The sequence below is a fragment of the Barbus barbus genome (assembly GCF_936440315.1).
Source record: "Barbus barbus genome assembly, chromosome: 4".
NCBI classification, from domain to species: domain Eukaryota; kingdom Metazoa; phylum Chordata; class Actinopteri; order Cypriniformes; family Cyprinidae; genus Barbus; species Barbus barbus.
Window position 1 is genome coordinate 32157922 of NC_136732.1, and position 20953 is coordinate 32178874.

The 20953-nt window shown below is 37.7% G+C and overlaps 3 protein-coding genes across 4 annotated transcripts; 2 read left to right on the top strand and 1 right to left on the bottom strand.

Moving 5' to 3' along the window:
- Positions 1 to 72: 72 nt before the first annotated feature.
- LOC306861621 (ADP-ribose pyrophosphatase, mitochondrial-like) lies at positions 73 to 3284 on the bottom strand. Its single transcript, XM_079404001.1, has 8 exons — positions 3164 to 3284; positions 2660 to 2893; positions 2340 to 2429; positions 2157 to 2243; positions 1891 to 2002; positions 1601 to 1747; positions 688 to 772; positions 73 to 576 (listed from the first exon to the last, which is right to left on the bottom strand). Exons 1-8 carry the CDS (start codon positions 3253 to 3255, stop codon positions 431 to 433), a joined length of 993 nt encoding a protein of 330 aa, XP_079260127.1. The 5' UTR covers positions 3256 to 3284; the 3' UTR covers positions 73 to 430.
- Positions 3285 to 5023: 1739 nt separating this feature from the next.
- LOC306868850 (mitogen-activated protein kinase 1-like) lies at positions 5024 to 12033 on the top strand. The gene is made up of 9 exons (XM_079415252.1): positions 5024 to 5637; positions 7286 to 7468; positions 7585 to 7774; positions 8130 to 8246; positions 8326 to 8440; positions 9239 to 9370; positions 9715 to 9824; positions 9941 to 10069; positions 11405 to 12033. The coding sequence occupies exons 1-8, from the start codon at positions 5426 to 5428 to the stop codon at positions 10058 to 10060; spliced, it is 1179 nt and encodes a 392-aa protein (XP_079271378.1). The 5' UTR covers positions 5024 to 5425; the 3' UTR covers positions 10061 to 10069; positions 11405 to 12033.
- Positions 12034 to 15502: 3469 nt separating this feature from the next.
- On the top strand, positions 15503 to 20691 carry LOC306862411 (lysophospholipase D GDPD1-like). 2 transcript variants are annotated; one of them, XR_013783562.1, is made up of 12 exons: positions 15720 to 15857; positions 16301 to 16491; positions 16964 to 17006; positions 17453 to 17588; positions 18456 to 18501; positions 18589 to 18707; positions 18846 to 18935; positions 19036 to 19169; positions 19254 to 19313; positions 19409 to 19460; positions 19592 to 20196; positions 20351 to 20691. XR_013783562.1 is itself a non-coding variant. In XM_079405208.1 (11 exons), the coding sequence occupies exons 2-11, from the start codon at positions 16353 to 16355 to the stop codon at positions 20477 to 20479; spliced, it is 948 nt and encodes a 315-aa protein (XP_079261334.1). In that variant the 5' UTR covers positions 15503 to 15857; positions 16301 to 16352; the 3' UTR covers positions 20480 to 20691. The 2 variants fall into 2 exon arrangements, 1 of the variants encoding a protein (XP_079261334.1); XM_079405208.1 differs by lacking the exon at positions 19592 to 20196 and having other exon boundaries at positions 15503 to 15857.
- The last annotated feature ends 262 nt before the right edge of the window (positions 20692 to 20953 follow it).

Here is a 20953-nt window from a genome sequence, read left to right on the forward strand (position 1 = left end):
GAAACTATCAAATACTTTACCCCAAAACATTTTCTTACAATTATTGAAAAATAGCACAGCTGACAAAAAGGTAATACAACACACATAAGTGTACAAGATGTGTTTTTTTTTTATTATTTTATTACAGAAAGAGTCATACACAAGCTGACCAAGTAGTAGTGTTCAGTGTGACAGGAAAACTTAAATAATCCTTATGCCTCCATTTTTAGTAGCCATGCTTTATAATATGGATATTGAGAAAGGGTACATATAATTGAGGTTAACATTTGGTTTATTGTAATTCGTTTGTTGGCAGTGTTGTGGCAAATTTTCCTAGTTTGCATCTAAGTTATGTATCCAAGCTACACATCTTCATATGCGTCATTCAAATTAGACACAAAGATTTCCTTCATTCAAGTTAAAGCAAAAAGGCGCTTTTTACTATTTTCTGTTACCAATGTGCATTTCTTTCCTTCGCAACTGTCTCTAGGAAATGCAAGTGATTCGCATAAAGGGCCAGAGAGGAGTCAACATCAATCCAGCTCACTTGACCTGCGTCATCGCCTGCTTGCAATGGAAGCTCACTCACACTATTGCCTGAATAGAAAGATTTGAATTCAATATATGGGATAGAGCAATGTTCTTTACTCAGTCTATAACATATCATCCCAAATATTATTCACTGTTTCATCAATACACTGTTTTTACCTGATTCATCATGGAAATTCACTGCAACTGTCTCCATCCAAGCATTATCTGTGTTTCTTGGATCATCTACATAACCTTTATACACCTATAGGAAAAAAGATGCTGTGTTATATAGCGCTTCAATACTGTCACATTTTCCGTTGTTTGGTAAAATACTGTGAGTGAAATCCAGTAATTGCAACAGGAATCTGCGCGATCTGTTTTCATGAGTGCGAAAAAAATGTTCACTGTTAAATTTGATCACATAAATTGACTGTGTTGGCCAGCAGGTTTAAAATTGACCTCCGTGTAAACAGTGATTCATGAATCGCTATAGGGTTGTTTTTTTGCCTGAAAAAGCAGAACGTTTGTTCATTTGACCACACTGTTTTTTGGGGGTTTTTTACATTTAATTTAAAATTGGAAAACCGTTTGAAAAGACTTTTATGGAAGACTATTTTTATGGAAACTGCAATACACTACCATTCAAAGTTTTGTGGTACGTTAAAAAAAACAAATACTTTTTTCACTTTTATTTATTAAAGAATCCTGCATTTAAAAAAAAAAAAAAAAATTCCATAATATGAAGTAGCACAGTATGAAGTGTCTTGAGCACCAAATTAGCATATTAGAATGATTTATGATCATGTGACACTCGAGACTGGAATAATGGCTGTTGAATCACAGGGATAAACTCTATTAAAAAATACATTCAAATAGAAAACAGCTCTTTTAAATTGTAGTGATATTTCACAATTATCAGAATCAGAAAGAGCTTTATTGCCAAGTGTGTTTGCACACACAAGGATTATACAGTTTTTTCTGTGTTTTTAATCAAATAAATTCAGCCTAGGTGAGCATAAGAGACCTCTTTCAAAACCATTTAATCATCAGAATTATTCCAAATCATTGAAGTGTAATCGCATGTTCTCACCTGAAGACCTACTGAGTTGAAAAGTTCAGTGATTCGCTTTTGGATCTTTTCCCTCTCACTTGGAGATGCCTGCAGAGAGTTCAATGCCTCTTCTGAGAACTCGCGCTGCAGTGTTTGAGAAACGCGCTCTCCAGGGTCCACCATTCCCTGAACACACAACAACAACAATTATCATAACCATCTGTGAGCATATTAGCAGAATTAATTTTTATAAACCTCACCCCACAGATGCCGCTCACTCAAAATAACCATTCTGAACATTTAAAACAAGCACTGAGGTTCATACTCACCCCTGGGATGGCCCATTCGCCACAGTCCAACCTCTTGATGGACACAAATTGCAACACAGATAGTTGAGAGTTAGTGTGATGAACACGCTGTCCTGTAGAGTCCCTTTTCCACCTGTACGAGGCCAAAGGAAACTGGAATGATTTTTCAAGAATGTTTTACACACAAAATTGCTTGCATGCATTGAACTGTTAAACTGGTTCAGTGGGAAAGAGATTACAGGTAAAAGGTTGGTTTCTATTTATTTTTACGACACACATTGTAGTACCTGGTAACTATTGGATCAGCGGCGTGGTTTGGACCCCACCTTCCCAGTAATCCTCGGCCCTCCAGCCCAGTTCTTCCATGTGGATTACTGAGGATGATTTACAGTGAGTAATAAGCAGGAAAGGAAGCATTGTAAACATTACAATTATTGAAATATTTTGGATGATCTAGTATTTGGACTCACAGTGGTTTGCCATTCTGGATACGATACGGGCCCTCGTGGCTTCTCCTGTCCACAGATCCATCCAAAGTATTGAACTGTGGGGAAAATGCACTAAAGAAAGCATTAAAAGATTTGTATACATATATTTCAAAACATTACCAGGAAAATAATTATCAGTATAATTCTTGTGGTACACCTATTATTGTTGTTTTTTATCATAAAATTTGCAGTCTAATATTTAGGGTTGCAATTTATTGTAGAAATAGGAATAATATATGCTATAAATAAAATAATACATATTTCTATTATTAATATTATTTGTTTATTTATTTTGTACTCACCCAATCTCTGGGTCAGCCCAAACAGGCTTTTTCAGCACAGAGGGGGCGGTATAGTTAACAGGGCTGTACTGGGGCCAGTCTGTGTCCCAGTCTAGTTTGTCATCTGGGACAGGGAAGCGGCCCGTGTCTGAGCCGGGATATACCGGACAGCGAGCCTTAACGTGCGGGGCAGGAGACATGTAGACAGATGTTGATGAACAGCGACTGGGAATACGGCTAATGGCGTTCTTCCTGCTGAAAATTGGTTGAAAGAAACTATTAATTTAACCTTTAACAATTTAACAATTGCACAAGTCACTGATGTACCTTTAAAAAAAATATTTCCGTAACGGAGCATTATTATTATTTTTATTATTATTATTATTATTAGAGTCAAACGAGAGAGCACAAGAGAAAGTACATTAAAGAACAAGAAAATCTGTCGATTACACACCTATCAAGCTTGTGTCACAACTACAGCTTCAGAATTTAGATTAATTTTAATTATTACATTCATTTACATACCAGACTCCACTTGTGCCAGCAGTGTAGGGGAGCCCAATAAGACTCAGTGCTACATGTACCGATGCAACCCAGTTCCGGGAAAGTGCTTTCATTCCAAACAAACTCTGAACCAACCCCGAGCTGCTGCAGTAACCCGGAAGTGAGAGACCAACCCAACCTCTTCCGCAAATCACGCGACTCGCTGTGGCTGCTCTGCTGTACATGTCAATCTCTCTAGTAGTAAATGAATGGAAAAAATACTTAAAACACTTATCCAAAGATAATCAATCTCTTGGGGAATTGTATAAAACCATATGAGTCTCTTTCCTTTTAAGTTTGGACAGATTTTTTACCTGCATTTATTTATTTATGTATTTTCTTTCCTTGCAACCCCCCTGAAATGTTTAAAGAATGTTTGTTTTGTTTGTTGTTATTGTATGTAGAGATATATATACACGCATGGACATTTATGTATGATGAGATGTGATTGGGAAAGTGTATATTTTGTAATAGGCATTTTATTGTTCCCTATTCGAGTTTGTTCAATAAAAAAAAAAAAATCTCTCTAGTAGTAGATTATACATTTCTACTATGGGAAATTTGTACAGTGTAAGTTAGTCGACCCAATATAATGGGCACAATTATACTCATTCATCTTTTAATCATATTTGTAAATGTCTTGACTCCACAGCCTCCCCAACACTGCACATTTTGCATGTCTCCTTTGTCTGACACACCCATTTCAGGCCTTTATGGAAACCTGTTTCCGCCACTGAATAAAAAATAAAAAAAGGATATTGCGATTCTGACTTTATTACTCGCAATTGCAAGTTAATATTTCCCAATTCTGTGAAAAAAAGTCAGAATTGTGAGATAAAATGTCGCAATATCCTTTTTGTTTTTAAATTTTTATTCAGTGGCGTAAATGGGTTTCCATAGGTCTTGGAGTTGCTAATGAGCTGATGAGTTGAATCAGGTGTGATTGATAAAGGAGACATGTAAAATGTGCAGGACTAGGGAGGCTCCAGGAACGAGTTTGGGAACCCCTGTTCTAAACTATAGCAAATAAACTGTGATAATGTGAGAAATGTTGAAGGTGTCTGAATAAGTTTTGGTTTGACTGTATAAAAAAGGCCCAGCAGAGGTTGTACTTTCTTCGCCAGCTGAGGAAGTTCAACCTGCCACAGGAGCTGCTGAAACAGTTCTACTCCGCCATCATTGAATCCATCCTCTGCACCTCAATAACTGTCTGGTTCAGCTCAGCTACCAAATCTGACCTCAGAAGACTACGGAGGGTAGTCCGGACTGCTGAGGGAATCATTGGTACAACCCCAAGAGCTGTACTTATCCAGAGTGAGCAAAAGGGCTGGTAAAATCACTCTGGACCCCTCACACCCAGCAAACTCCCTCTTTGAACTGTTGCTGTCTGGTCGACGCTACAGAGCTCTGAGCACCAGAACGACCAGACACAGGAACAGTTTCTTCCCTCAGGCAATCCATCTCATGAACACTTGACAATAAAAAGCAGAGCACACAACTCTATTATTTATTCACCACACTTGCTTCCTTTATTTATATATTTTTTTTCATTTCAAATTTGCACATAACAGACCTGTACACACATAATTGTCTATATTATATATTGTGTTTTTGCTGCTTTGTACATTGCTTATTTGTATATTATTCTTTTATTATCTGTGTCCTGTCCTGTTGCTGTCTTTCTGTTGCAATGTAGAGCTTCTGTCACTATAACAAATTCCTCGTATGTGTAAACATACTTGGCCAATAAAGCTCATTCTAATATGTGTGTGTGTTTAGGTAAAATATATGTAATTATGAGAGAATATATGATGCCTGTTTTTGTTCCAGTGATACATGTTCAGATGATGGAAAATATGTCGAGTTCCTGTGTTTATCTCACACTTCAGCATAGCCTCTTCTCCCTTTCGCTCTTTTTTCCAACCATAAACTGTAAATCTCGCCGGAGGGCCTACAGTAGCCGTGGGAGGAGGCCTGCAGCGCACCCACTCGAGCAGCTCTTGCTTTCTACGCGCAGCGCGCGCCCCGGCTGTTGTACAGGAGAAGTGAAGTGCGCGCTCGCGCTCAGTTTAGATGCTCGCATCCACAGGGGGGCCTTGACTGACTCCTCTTCAACTGGCAGCAGAGCGCACCGTATAACGGCAGCTTTTGCGATCCAATAACCCTGTCTTTGATCTGAAGGCAAATAGGAGGGCCCTGTCCTCCAGAGACTGCGCGAAGGCGACTGATTTGTAGACAGAAGCGATGGCGGAATCGGGCAGCAGCGCGGTTGCGGCCGGAGCCGCGGGCTCGAGTAGCAGCGCCGCCGGGGCTGGAGCAGCCGTCGCGGCCGGGGGAGCTAATGGAGCGGCGGCATCCAAGCCCGGCCTGGAGTCGGTAAAGGGACAGAATTTTGATGTTGGCCCCCGATACACTGATCTCCAGTACATCGGGGAGGGGGCCTATGGGATGGTCTGGTAAGCAGAAACTGCTCTTTTTTGCCGTCGCACACGTTGGTTGGAGATCTTGTTGGATCGGAGCGAGAATTAATGGGCTGGTAACCTTACTAATCAGCTCTTCGTAGTAAAGAAAAAGGGTGTTGATTCTCTGAAAGCCTGTGCCATTCCCCATTTCCTTTTTGTAGACAGAAAATATAATACACGGTGTTTCAAAAGCAACAGAATAATTTTCTCCACTCGGAACAAGTTTCCTTACATATCCTTCCTAGAGTCTCAGGGCTAACAATAGATTGCGAGTAATGCATTGGATTAAATCCCATTTCTTCAGCACTGGCTGTGTTTGAAAGCATTGCGAGCTGCCTACATAGTTTTTTTTATTCATACAGGAGCATTCAAAATGCTGTCTAGCTCGCTAGGTTTCAAACACAGCCAGTGTCTCGCTGCATGTGATTTACATGATATTGAGAGCTCTCGATGAGTTTAGATGTTGAATGTCACTTGTCCTTCGTGATTTTGAGAGTGTGTTTTGTTGTTTGTAGTGTGAAACTGCATGCTAGTGCTTTTGGCTCCACCGCTAGCAATCTGACATCTCACTCCGAGCTCGTCAAACAGGCGTGGTTACGATGCGGCCAAATGTGGATGAAGTGGCTTAGCAAACATTTCTGCGGTTTTTCTAGAAATAAGTTCCTACCGTTTTTGAGACGTCACCTCGACTGCCGATACGTTTTGGTTAAAAGATAGTGAAATATATAAGGGGCAGAATTCAGAGCTGTGCGTGTTGCTCTGTCCTCCATCCTCAAAATGACTGTCAAGTTTTCCTGGAGGATGTAAACAAGTAATAAAACACAAAGGCCTTCTATAGATATCTTTGGCTAGGGCTGTCAGACAGCAGCATAGTGAGAAAAATGTATGAAGAATCAGATGCTGGGTAGTTTCCACAAGTACAGTGCACTTAGTAGTTTTAAACGCATCAAATATATGTAAAATGGGGATTTTGGCCTGTCCCATCTGAGAGATTTTTCTTAAACATCTAACAATTAAAGTACAAAAAATATTTAAATGATCAAATTATGATGTTATTTTGGTGTTTTGAATTTGTTTATTTTAAATATTTGTACGTTTTAACAATCATTTATTAAAATAATGTCCTAAAACTGGGACAACTTGGTGAAAAGACAAGGGATTGATCTTATTTGATCATTTATTATTTATTTAATTACAAATTTATAGATGGTGTATGTCAAGCCTAAGATGCTGAAAGTTGTTTTACCCAAGTGTTTTTTTGGGGGGGGGGCATTTTATTTAGTTCATTAGTAACTGCAAACCAACATTTGGTCACCCCCTCCTCCCACTTAAAAAAAAAACAGCTGTCTTTATTTAAAAAAATTAAATATGTTAAAAAAATTAAATGTTAATTTAAAGGTTATAGCTAAAACACACACAGCAGGGATTTAAACAATTTTATACAAACATGTCACATATAAATATGAATAATACTTATCATAGCTTTAGCATTCAGGATTTTTATAAAGGTTAAGCACCTCTGTTCACTTTTTTAACATTATTCTCAATGTTATATGAGCTAAAAATGTGCACAAGCATTTATTTTATTTTATATATACATATATACTCCCTCCTCTCATCCCATCATCTCTTTCCCCTGCAGCTCAGCTTTTGATCATGTGAATAAGATCCGAGTGGCCATTAAGAAGATCAGTCCGTTTGAACACCAGACCTACTGCCAGCGCACCCTGAGGGAGATCAAAATCCTCCTGCGGTTCCGTCATGAGAACATCATTGGCATCAATGACATCCTGAGAGCACGTCGCATCGAGTATATGAGGGATGTGTATCCTTAAACATGCACTCCAAGCACACAATGCGCTAGGTTGAATTGTTGTACATACCATTGTATTTTGGAGATTTTGGACAGTATTGTGCTGTAGTTCTTTAACTGCATTTCAGCTACATCGTACAGGACCTGATGGAGACCGACCTTTACAAATTGCTGAAGACACAGCAACTCAGCAACGACCATATCTGCTACTTTCTGTACCAGATCCTGCGAGGGCTGAAGTACATTCACTCTGCCAATGTGCTGCACAGAGACTTGAAGCCCTCGAACCTTCTCATCAACACCACCTGTGACCTCAAGGTCAGAAAAGCCACACAGATTTTCCTGAAGAATGAAACTCCAAACATAAAATTCTAGTTCTTAATATAATAAGCAGTGTTTAGTAAACCATTAACAATGACACAGAAGCTTAAAACAGATAACTTGACATTAAAAAGAAAATATGAAACCTAATGTGAAATGGAAATCGTTTTGTAAGCGATCTATTTCAGTGCAGATATTTTGAGGAATGCAGGACCAAATTTAGTAATGTAGGTCTTTGTTTAATCTTAAGGCAGTGATCCTAGTGAAGCTAAAAATAGAAACGAGGGGCTTTTAAAGCAAAATTGCATGTTGGAGAGTTGTATGGAGGATAATTTCATTTCCTCACCCATAGATCTGTGACTTTGGTTTGGCACGGATAGCCGACCCAGAACATGACCACACCGGATTCCTCACAGAGTATGTGGCTACTCGCTGGTACCGTGCTCCTGAGATCATGCTCAACTCCAAGGTGTGTCCATGTGTCTATGCCGTTAGCATTTAATATATTAACTGGATGCGTGTTTTGACATTCTCTCTCAATCTTGCAGGGCTACACCAAGTCTATTGATATTTGGTCTGTGGGTTGCATCCTAGCTGAGATGTTGTCCAACAGACCCATCTTCCCTGGAAAGCATTATCTGGACCAGCTCAACCACATTTTGGGTAAGAATTAGTGCTCATTGGAAGTTCCCCATTTTCCAACTTCCTATTCATTTGTTTCATTTTCTGCAGTACCTGAAGCACAATATAGAAAACAAAAAGCCTTTTATGTTGCAACTGCATGCAGCACGAAGAGTGCTGCGTTATGACTCAATGACGCACTGTATCAGTGAGGGCAGGAAACACTCTGTAGAGGATAGACTATCAGCTTCTGAACAGTGTGCAGTGTCATTATCGGCCACTTCCTGTTTTCCAGGAAAATATTAAACTGTTTTCGACATTGATAATAATAAATGTTTCTTGAGCACCAAATCAGCATATTAGATTGAGATTATTATGATTTCTGTAGGATCACGTAACAGTGAAGACTGGAATAATAGCTGATGAAAATTCAGCTTTGCTTTCACAGGAATAAATTACACTTTAAAATATATTCAAAAAGAAATCAGTCATTTTAAATTGTTATAATTTCTCATAATATTATTATTTTTTTGGATCAGCCTGTGTGAGCATAAAGAGACATCTTTTAAAAGCATTAAAAAAACCTTACCAACCCCACACGTTTGAACACTGTATTTGTGCATGTTTTGCTTGTGACGTTATTACATATTGACAATTTATTTTATGTATTTCATTTTATTATTATTATATTTAAGTGGCAACCCAGCACAGTGCCAAACATGTTTATCATATAAAAGCTTTTATTTAGCAGCATATAGTTTTGATTATGGTTTGAAAATATTCCATCAAGATTTTGAATGAAAATGAGTTTTATGATCATTTTCCTGCCCTATCAACCAGGTATTTTGGGCTCCCCCTCTCAAGATGATCTGAGCTGCATCATCAATATGAAGGCCAGGAACTACCTCCAGTCTCTACCCTACAAACCGAAAATCCCATGGAGCAAGCTGTTCCCCAAAGCAGACAACAAAGGTAAGTGCACACTTTAGGATGTTTAGTGAAATGATATGTAGAGGGGTCTAGCATTAGCTGTCTCAAGTGTGTGTGTGTGTGAGAGAGAGAGAGAGTGAGTGTGGGAGTACTGAACAAATGTGGGTGTCAACAAATGGTCTTTTGATAGTCTGACTGCATTGTCCAAGTATGTTTAATAAAACATTGGCAGGGAAGACATTCTTGTATGCTTTTTCTCTGTTGTAACTATAGTTGTGCCTGATTTGTAGATTGTATGTTAGAACTAGTGAATAAGTTGCTTTGTAATCATAAATTTAGCATGGAAGTTTGGAACTTCTTTATGTACTTTTACCATTGCATTTCAGCTCTGGATTTATTGGACCGCATGTTAACCTTTAACCCCATCAAACGTATAACTGTGGAGGAAGCACTGGCTCACCCATACCTGGAGCAGTACTATGACCCCTCTGATGAGGTATCTGTCTTTCCCCTCTCCATCATTTCTGTCTCACACCCCTTCAGTCTGTCATCTGTACAATCCCATATCAGTTAGTTAAGCCTAACAGCATTTTGCATTGTTTGCAAATTTAGCCAGTGGCTGAGGAGCCCTTCACTTTCAACATGGAGCTGGACGACCTTCCTAAAGAGAAGCTGAAAGAGCTCATCTATGAGGAGACGGCACGCTTCCAGGCCAACTACCAGGGCTCCTGAGAGGGACAGGTACAAACGCACATGTCAAATGACCAAATATACATGTGTAAGAAACGTTAATGCATTTATATATAGTAGTATTCTGTGTAAAGGCCCGTTCACACCAAGGATGATAAGTATAAAGATAACAGTAAAGATATAGTTTCATTGGAATCACTTTCAGAACGATTTTTTCCAGCTGATGAATGATACAAACATTGACACCCAATCAGAATCAATCCTGCTATAACGAGCTTGAGAATTTAAAGCAGCAGGCGAGTGTGCACTTTGAATAAACAGATAATGTTTGCTGGTGTGGACACTAATATCTTAATCTTTATAGTTAGGGGCCTATTGTTTATTGTTTATTGCCTATTGTTTCAATTACCTATTGTAATCGTTAGCGTTCTTTATTCTTATTCCGTTTCTTCCGCCGGAAAATTAATGGCAGCCCATAGAACCGAAAGTTGTAAAAATTGGTACACTGATAGATGATAGTGTCAATAGTAACCACAGCAAATTTGGAGTCTCTACATAAAACTCTCTAGTGCCACCACTTGTCCAAAAATTCAATTTTGTAATGCTAATAAGCCAGTGTTTTTTTTTTTTTTTTTTTTTTTCCAATGAAAGCAATTCTCAAATTCTCCTTAAATTGAGTAAAGCCTTAAGGTCCCTGCACACTGAGTCAGAAATTTGTGTACGTTAAAAAATAAATACAACCTTGCGTTGTCAATCACGTTTACACACTGCCTCCGAAACTTTCATCACAAAAAAAAAAAAATTGGATTGGGTTAAATTTTCTGCATTTTTCTCATTCTTTTTTTTCTTCATTTTGAGAGGTGTTTTGACAATTCGGAGCCAGAATGGCGCCTGACAAGATCCATTTTGTCCTGCAAATTGGTGTTCGTCTTTTTAAAAAAAAAATCTTTTTTTATATATGTGGCTTCTGTATTGCTAGCAAAGCGTTAAACTGAGCCACTGACATCCTGAAGTAAACTTTGAATCGCCCGGATAATCCCGCAGCTCCTTTATAATGAGGGGGAACTCTCCTTCCTCTCTACACTATCTCAGGATTGAATGGACCCAATATCTTTTTCTCTTTTTAAGAAGGAAATCATCCTCACTGCTTGAAGACTCCATTTTGTATTGTTTTGTGAATTGTTTCACAGTAGATGAATTAATACGCATCGGACTCAGTGTGCGAGGTTTCTGTGCTTGGCAAATTTTTAGGATAATGAATGCGAAAAACACAAATTTCAGTCTCTGTGTGAAAGGACCTTTACTCTCGTTTGAAGAATTTCCATGCTTAAACCTGTGCCATGTCCACTGATGGTTAATAATCTTCTCTTTCTTTTTTTTTTGCAGCCATCACGGAGAATAACCGAGCAGCATGGAGTCTCAGATAAAGATTACTCCAAACAACCTGCGAAAACATATACATACATATATACATAAACAAGATAAAAAGACAAAAAAATCTACATTTAAAAAAAAACTTTAGCTTTGTTTTATCTGTCCATCTCTTTCTTGCTGGGAAACTGTACGCTAGTTTGGGCTTATAACATCTTATCATAACGCCATTAATGGGGGCCGTCAGACTCGCTGTTCTCATACTGCACACAGCTCCTGCTCTCTGAAACAATTGCATCTTTCACCCTTTCTATCAATAGCCTGCTTCTTGTATCCGTCTCTTTCTCTTTATGTCTGTTTCGAGGGTGTCTCTCTACTGGTCTGTTTTTTTTCGGGTGTTTTTGTTTTCATTCCACGGAGATGGAGAGAGAGAAAGAGAATCTCTACGATGGGCACTGACTGTTGTGTGTGTATATATAAGTGGTTTTGAGTTTCATTGGAGTATTGTAAGTTGGCGATCTGTTTGTACACTGTAATTTGAACGTTGCGATCAGTTACAAATCGTGTTTTGTAATGCTGGGATTTTATATTTGAGTATGTTTTGAAATTTAAAGTCATTGCTTGTTTTTTTTTTTTTTTTTTTTCATTCATTCAAAGACAAATGATGTTGCGTTTAATCAGCTTTTTTATTTTTTCCATTGTGAGGAAAAAGAGGTCTCGTTTTGGTTCTTGAGAAATCTATTGAGTAAAAGAGAAACAGCGACAGGCAGGATGAATGGAGGAAAGAGACCGAGATGGAATAGTATCATCTACTGTAAAATGGCATGTTCTACTGTTGAGAACTGAGACTATTTCTTGCCTATGTTTTTGGGAAATTTAAGCCATCAGTATCATTTGTTTCTTTTAATGTTGGCTTCCTTTCCCTCTTTCTCCTCCTCTCGCTCGTCTGTTCATTTGCTGGAGGTTCTGTGGCGTGCAGACCTTCATTGTGCGTTCTTTTGCGTTTTTTTTAGGGGGGTTGATACTGATTTCTTTGTGAATATCAATAGTTGTCATTGGTTACCATGTCCATGGCTACCGTTGCCATGATTCCTTTCTGATAAGTCACACACAGTTCCCCACGTTCTGGCTTTGTTTCTCGCAGATGTCGGTCCCTTCCTCTTTCTTTCGCATCTTTTGTTTTTCTTCACTTGTCCTGAAGTGATTGTGGAATCATAGCCAAGCTTAACACTTTCAGAGCCATAGCACATTTTTTCTCATTCCCTCCCTGTGATGTCAGAACTTTTCAAAGGGCTTTTCCACAGGGCTTGCTGACCTCATGCCTCTCCTGCCTGTGATTGGCTCACCTTGTGTTTATCTAGTCTCGAACTGACTTATTCTGCATGCGTTGCATCTTAGACTGAACTACCTGCCTTTATTATACGTTTTCGGTGAGATGTCGCTGTTTTTAAAGAAACCGTCGTTGCTTTTGGCCAATCATGGATGAGGAAAGCATGTTCAAGTGGGAAGTGTTAAAATGACACCGCGTGTAGCTGTTTCGCATAAATACAGGGTGTGATTTGCATAAATTAATAACCCCCCCCTTCTGTGTAAAACCCCATTGAGACGAGCCCCAACTGCAGAGGAAATTCACCCCGCACGTCAATCACGTGACATTTCTCAATCAGTGCACCTGCACTTTGTGTCTCATGACCAAACGTTTTGTTTTTGGTTCAGTTTTTAGTGCAATTTTAACGCTTCCTGTAACAAACATTTCCTTATTTTTGTTCTAAGCTTTAGTCTTCATCTTTTTTTTTTCCTTAATCCCCCGCTTGTTAGGGTGAAATGTAACTGTCCCATGTCTGTACGTCTGTCCTTTCCAAGCAGAAGCTGCTCTTCTTTGCTTCCTTTTGAGGAGGGGAGATCATCCCGCTCTGATCTGAGGGAAACAACTCATTACCAAGAAAAAGATCATTTATATTACTGTATTGTCAATGGCAATGACATGCTTATTGTGAATGGGACCATGGGGACTGTCAACAGTCTTACACACACACACACACGTATTTTTACATATAAACATGCACGCATACAGTATATGATTTCAAAAGCCTGTAAAGGAGGCAGATATCATGATGTCCTTTTAATGGCTGTTATTATGATTATTGCTGGTGTTATATTGGTGAGGTCTTTTTTTTATTTTAAAAACTGAAAAGGGATTTAAACTTTTCTCCTTTTTAAAGTATGTTTTGCATTTCTTTAATTTTGTTTGCTTTGGGTGTGAAAAATAATTGGCTGTTCACTCTTTCTGAAATCTATTTTTTCCCTAAATCTTATAAGGAATTATTTTAAATGATTAAACGATATGGGTAGCTTGTCAAGAGAAATGAGCTATGGATGGTTATAGTCTATGTATATGCTTATGGGTATAATAAATTAAACTATTAACAAAAACAGAATTGTATACATATATTAAATAAAATTCCTGATACTGTAAGTCTTTGTCTTGTTTTTTTTTAATCCTTTTTTTTTTTAAGGATTATTACTAAAAAAGGGAATGAAAAATAGAATTAAACTTATTTTTAAGCAGACACAAAAAATACATTATATTTTAAAATAATCATGTAATCATACCATTTACCATCAATAATCAGTACTATATATTTACATTGAGAAGTTTTTACTTTCAAATGATCTTTTAAAGAAAATGCATGTGTTCTCCTTAAATTCACAGAAAGCATTACAGGTATTTTAGATTGTTTTGTTTAAAACCTAATTGCGCATGTGACTAATTTAAATTGACTGCTCTGGTTGTGCACTTAAAAGTAATTTGATTTTCATTAGCGCTTAATTTATTTTTTTTTAAATATCACTCAAATACAAATGATCTTCTAATATGTTTGATAGATAATTATGTCCTTGCCTCTGTCTAGTGAATAGTTGGAGGGCTTGTTCCAATTTCACAATACACAAGTGTAATAACATGAACAGTAACATTTCCCTTTAGTCATATACCATGATGTAGTTTTGGAAGATGGGGGTTGTCTGGTTTCATGTGAATGAAACCAGATAACAATCAAAACTGACTTTATTTTCCTTTGGGATGGAAAAGTAAAGCATGGATGTGCATGTAAATTTTAAGCCAAGAAAAGGTAAACTTTAACAGAAGTTAATGTTTTAGTAATTTTATGGCTAATGAATGGACTAATATTCTCTTCCAAATTCCACTCCTTGTTTTCTAGGAACTCCTTTACCTTTTCTCTTCTCATAAATCAGCCAAGTTGCTTGTCCAGTTGGACCACTCCTCTGCTTCGCCAACATGTTTCAGCATGGGTTGAGAATTCTGCTGTGAGGCATTCTGCTTGTGAAGACAGATCCAGCTCTTTAGGTCTCGGGTGTGTTTGCATACTTACACTAATATACGACTCATTCAAACAAAACTGAAGGGACTAAAATGCTGTAATTAATACATTGATTCACTGCAGTTTTCATTACGTGAAACTGAGGTGAATCAAGGCTTTTTGATGAAACCAGCTTGCCAAAACTGCACAAATTAGGTATGGATTATTAGTATCTGTCTCAGCCTCACTTTCCATCTGTCTCTGCCTCCCTTTGTTTGTTCACTTACAGTCTGTCAGCAATTCTATACAAAACCAGAACAATAGAACACAAAAATGTTCCGCTGACATGCAGAACTAAGAGTGTGTACATTTGTAGTGTGTGCATTACTCTGAGTTCGCATTTATTCCACCATAAGCCTTTGTTAAGCACTGAAATGTGTGAAAACATGAATACTGGCCAAACATCAACTCGTGTGCTCTGCTACCAACTGTTGCAATGACAGAAAAAAACCAAAAGCCCCTTGTGCTGTCTTCTCCCTTCCTATCTTGCACTAGTGAGAATATGTATTATCTATGTTCACATTTAAAGTAAAGAAAACGTGAAGCATCCAAGCAGAATGATATGTGCTGGGAGGCCTCAGAAAACTCTCAGACAGCTCAAACCTTCACTTGCCATATGTGTTCAAAAAGTCAAGCCGACTGCATTCCAAAACATCCATACACCACTGACATTCACAAAAAGAGGAGGGGGGAATTCAGAGTTGCAAAGAGCGCAAAAAACCAATGACTGACTGATAACTGAGAACTCACACCTTGAGAGAAAGGTTTCATTGTGTAGGTCTTTCTCTAGTGTGGTCGCATTGGTGTTAGCAGGAATGAAGGAAAAGAAGGAAGCTTTAGACTGCCATCTTGTTTTGCTTTGCTCTTAACATTTCTTGCTAAGTAATGTGATGGGAAGAAAAGGGAGTGGCTGAGAAACTAGTAAATAAGAGCGGTGAGAGACACGAGGCAAGGGAAAAGATAAGGAAAGTCATACCGACATCAGCACTAGAGACAGGTGCTTGGCGAAGCAGGACTTGGATCTCAATCTGGAACAGATATTCCAGGATATCTCAAAAAAGAAGTTAAAGGAACAAATAGAAGTACTGGTAAGTTGTTTTTGGTGTTTATTATTATTATTAGATGGGGATTTATCATATATACTGTGTGTGTGTGTATATATACATATATATTTAAACAAATATTTGAAGTAGAAAGAGTGAAATAGAACATTTCTGTAAAACATAATCTTTATTTTATGATGTTTTTTATTTTTACTTATTTTATTTGTGGAGATGGATAGATATCACACTTTTCCTTTGTATATATTTTTATAATATATAATTTAATGTCATTATTGTATAATGTTAGTATGTTTCGGAAATATTAGATAATATTAAAGTAAATATTTTTTGATATTACAGCTGTCCTTTGATATGTATATATAATGTTTTACAAATCATTTAATGTTATTATTGTATAATATTAAAATTTTGATGTTAAATTAAAAGAAAATATGAAATAATATTAAAATCCAATATTTTCTTCAAAGATCGGATTTTTGCGTTCACCTGCTGCTCTCAGAGCCCCTTACAGTGGGATTTATGGCAAGCTACCTGTACTACCTGCTCCCAGCAGTAGGGGGCTACGCTCTCACTTCACTCTACTTTCTGAAGAACCCTCATATTCTGCACAAGAAGAAGGAGACAGACTTCTACTGCACCCACATCTCTCACAGGGGAGGTACAGTATCTGAGTCAATAACCAGCTCATGTCTGGGGTTTAGTAGGCTATAGTCACACAGTAGTGTCAAAGTAATTAACTGTAGTAATGCTGAAGATACATATTCAATCATCATTGCACTTGTTGCTCTATGCATGTCACACCCAAAGTCTTTTTAAGTGAGAGAGCACCTAACATACAGCAATGAAAGTTACATAAACCTTTTGATTCACAAAAGGTTATTTTATTAAATGTATATAATCTGTTGATAAATATAGGGAAATCTTGCAACTATTGCATAAACCTGTCGGTGAACAGCATTAGATAATTCTGTGTTTGTGACAGCATGTGTGAATGTTTTCCTCATGGGGTTTGTATATAAAGCTAGTTAATGTGTGACTGAGTGAGTGATTAACTAACTGCTTGAGGAATTATGTTTGCGAGTCTATGAGAGTTGGTACACATTTTCTGACCTCCTGTTCTCTGTCCTCAGGCAGTGGTGAAAGGATTGAGAACACTATGGATGCCTTTACACAGTGAGTCTCAGATCAGTTTTTCAGACTGAACAGTTGAGCAGTTTCAGCTCCTTTTAATTTCCTACCTTAGATTTGTATGACTGTATCACAATTTTATTTTCCCAGTCCTTTTCGGGGAATATGTCTCCCTAATATTAACATACTCACCCTGATGTTGTTTCAATAATTTCAATTTGAATATTTTTTATAACACAAAAGAATATTTGGGCCACTCTTTTTTGATTAAAGAAAGTGAATAAGGACTGGGCAAAATAAGTTACCAAAAAACAAAACACCATAAAAGTATCATTAAAATGGTTCATACCACTCATGCATTCTAGTTCAAGTCATGTAAAGCAATACATATACGAAGCCACATGACATTTTTTCACTGAAAACATTTACCTTAACTGTTCTTGCCGCAGTCATTAAAGTTGCGGTGTCCAAAATGTCTCTTTTCCTTTCAGTGCTGTTGAAGTGGGCACAGAGATGCTGGAGTTAGACTGTCATGTGACTAAAGATGGTCATGTGGTTGTGTCACATGATGAGAACCTCCTGCGGCAGACTGGGCAAGATGTCAACATGTCCTCCTTAAACCTGGAGGTCAGGGGTTAATCTTTTCTCCTGATATACTGTGCTGCTCTACCTGCTCTATTTACTACTTACTATGTATCAAAGAAAACAATGAATCATGGTTTCCACAAAATTACGAAGCAGCACAATTGTTTTCAACATTGATAATAATAAGAAATATTCCTTGAGAAATCAGCATATTAGGATGATTTCTGAAGGATCATGTGTCACTGGAGTAAGGATGCTGAAAATTCAACTTTACCATCACAGGAATATATTACATTTTAAAAAGATTTTTTTTTTTTTTTTTTTTTGTTTATTGTCACCATACTTGACGTATTGTCAAGTATGGTGACCCATACTCGAAATTGGTGCTCTGCGTTTAACCCATCCAAGTGCACACACACAGCAGTGAGTAGTGAACAAATGCGCACACACACACACACACACACACACCGTGAACACACACCCGGAGCAGTGGGCAGCCATGCTGCGGCGCCCGGGGAGCAATTGGGGGTTCGGTGCCTTGCTCAAGGGCACCTCAGTCGTGGTATTGAGGGTGGAGAGAGCGCTGTACATTCACTCCCCCCACCTACAATCCCTGCCGGCCGGGGACTCGAACCCGCAACCTTTCGATTACGAGTCCGACTCTCTAACCATTAGGCCACGACTTCCCCTTGTATTCAAATACAATATATTATAATACAAAAAGTAATTTAAAATAGTAATATTGTTTTACTGTATTTTGGTCAAATTAATGCAGTCTTGGTAGACATTAGGTACTTTTTATCAAAAGCATAAAAAAATCTAATGCTAATGTTTCTAAACCACAGGTTTTGGTTAATATTGAATGTTTTCTTTTTTCATAATTATTATGATTTTTTTTTTTTTTGTCAGGAGTTGCCACCTTATAATGAGACACTCGAGGTGACCTTTAAGACAGGTGTGTGTTTTTACCAGTGAAACTGCTAACACACATTAACATGTTTAATGCATAATGATTATACATGTTTTAATTCTCTTTGCACAGGTCACTTCAGCACTGGCTCAGATAGAAACTTTGCATTATTAGAGGATGTCTTCCGCAAATTTCCACACATAGCTGTGAACATTGAAGTGAAAGAGAATAACAGCAGGCTGATTGAGAAGGCAAGAGAGCAATCGTCATACTCAATATGTACTACAGAGATCCTACTTTTTTAACCATATTTAACTACATCTGTTCACTAAACCCTCTTAGTTCTTTCATCTCAGTAATATTATATTTTATGTACTGTCTTTATTCAGATTTCTGATCTTGTGAAGAAATACAACAGAGAGGCCATCTCAGTTTGGGCTTCTGTTGACTCCACCATCATGAAAAATTGTCGCAAAACAGTGCGTATGAATTTATGTCACACTCTGCCTGTTTTGTTTCAAAAATAAATCGCCCACATACTTTCCTCTGTCTTACCTCTTACCTTTTTGTCAATGGCAGAACTCCTCCATGCCCTACATGTTCACTGTAAAGCGGGGTTTAAAGCTGCTCCTGCTCTACTACACCGGTCTTCTGCCGTTTGTTCCTCTCGGAGAGAGTTTCCTGCAGTTCTACTTGCCACAAATCATAAACGGGTCAGTATACACCAAATATTTCCATACTATGTTGCGTGCCTGGTAATCACACAGATGCATTTTCACTAATCTCTTTCTTTACAGAGAATACATACCTGAAATGTGGATTATGAGAAGCAGACTGGTCGTCTTTTTAATTCAAAGGTAACTAATCTTAGTAATAGTATCAGACTATACTTTTATTTAACTTTTAATCCTTAGATTGAAATGGTTTTCTGTGGTTTACGTTTCTTTGTCAGACTAACATTGAGAAAAGGGATGTTCAAGCACCTCAGAGACAGAGGAATTCAGGTCTGTGGCCATGCTATATCATGTTTTTGTGTAGTTAAAGGAATAGTTAACCGAAAAATTAAATTTGCTCAAAATTGACTCATCCTTAGGTTATCCAGAATGTTAATGAGTTTGTTTTTTCATCATAACAGATTTGGAGAAATGTAGCATTATATCACTTGCTCACCAGTGGATCCTCTGCAGTGAATGGGTGCCGTCAGTCCAAACAGCTAATAAAAATATCACAATAATCCACAAGTAATCTACATGACTCCAGTTCATCTATTAATGTCTTTTAAACCAAAAATATGTGGGTTTGTAAAACACAAATCCATCATTTAGATGTTTTTAACTTCAAGCTTTTGGTTAAAATTTGAGTCTTCTATCCAAATCAGGAGAGAAATATGGACAGATTAAGCACTGTTTACAAGAGAAAACTATTCTAAACAAATATGTCAGTGGATATGGTGTGAGAGGATGACAGGTTATGGATATTTTCACTGGAAGAAGCATTGTTATGGACTCGTATTTTGGCCAGAGACCTTTAATGAAGGATTTTTTTCTTAAAAACACACAACTTTTCACTTCACAGAACTTTAAATGATGGACTGGAATTGCTGTGATGTTTTTATCAACTGTTTGGACTCTGATTCTGACGGCACCCATTCACTGAGCAAGTGATGAAATGCTAAATTTCTCCAAATCTGTTCCAATGAAGAAACAAACTACATCTACATCTTGGATGGCCTGAGAGGGAGTAAATGTTCAGCAAATCTTCATTTTTGGGTGGACGTCCTTTAAGTAACAGCTTAGCATATTGTGTAACTTTCATTTTCAGTGAGAAACTGGTCTCAGATTGTGTGTAAATACATGCATCTAAATAAAAAAAACAATGTTCTTTTTCTCTTTAGATTCATCTCTTTGTGTGTAATAAGGAAGAGGATATTAAGACTGCATTTGCTGCAGGAGCAACAGGAGTCATGACTGATTATCCCACCCTGTTATCAAACTATATTAAAAAGCACAATCAAGACATGTGATCAAACACAAATCCACAATGTACTTCACCCTTGTCCTGTCAAACACACAAAATGTACAAAAGCTGTTTGGCTTCAAAAACATACAGCCAAGTGTTATATCAATGCCATTATTACTAGCACTGGCATAGTGTTCACATGAAACTCGGTTTGTTCTTCATGGGACATATCATGGGTATGAACACACATAAGAATAAACAGAACTCATATATTCTACAAGTGTACTTGTGTTGTTTGCTGCCTACATTATCATCCCAGCATGTTCACAGCATGTTTATTGTGGTTTTCAGTCAGTCAGCATCAGTTTAGCGCCTCCCTACCTGTTTGCAAACAAACATTATCCAACCTCTTTGATAGGCCGTGCAAAGTCCATCAGCTGTGCTCAACAGGGGATCAGTAGACATCAAAAACTGACTTACACTGTCCTTTTGAAAATCGTCTTTAGGTACAAAAATACATCATCTTTTAATGAAACGT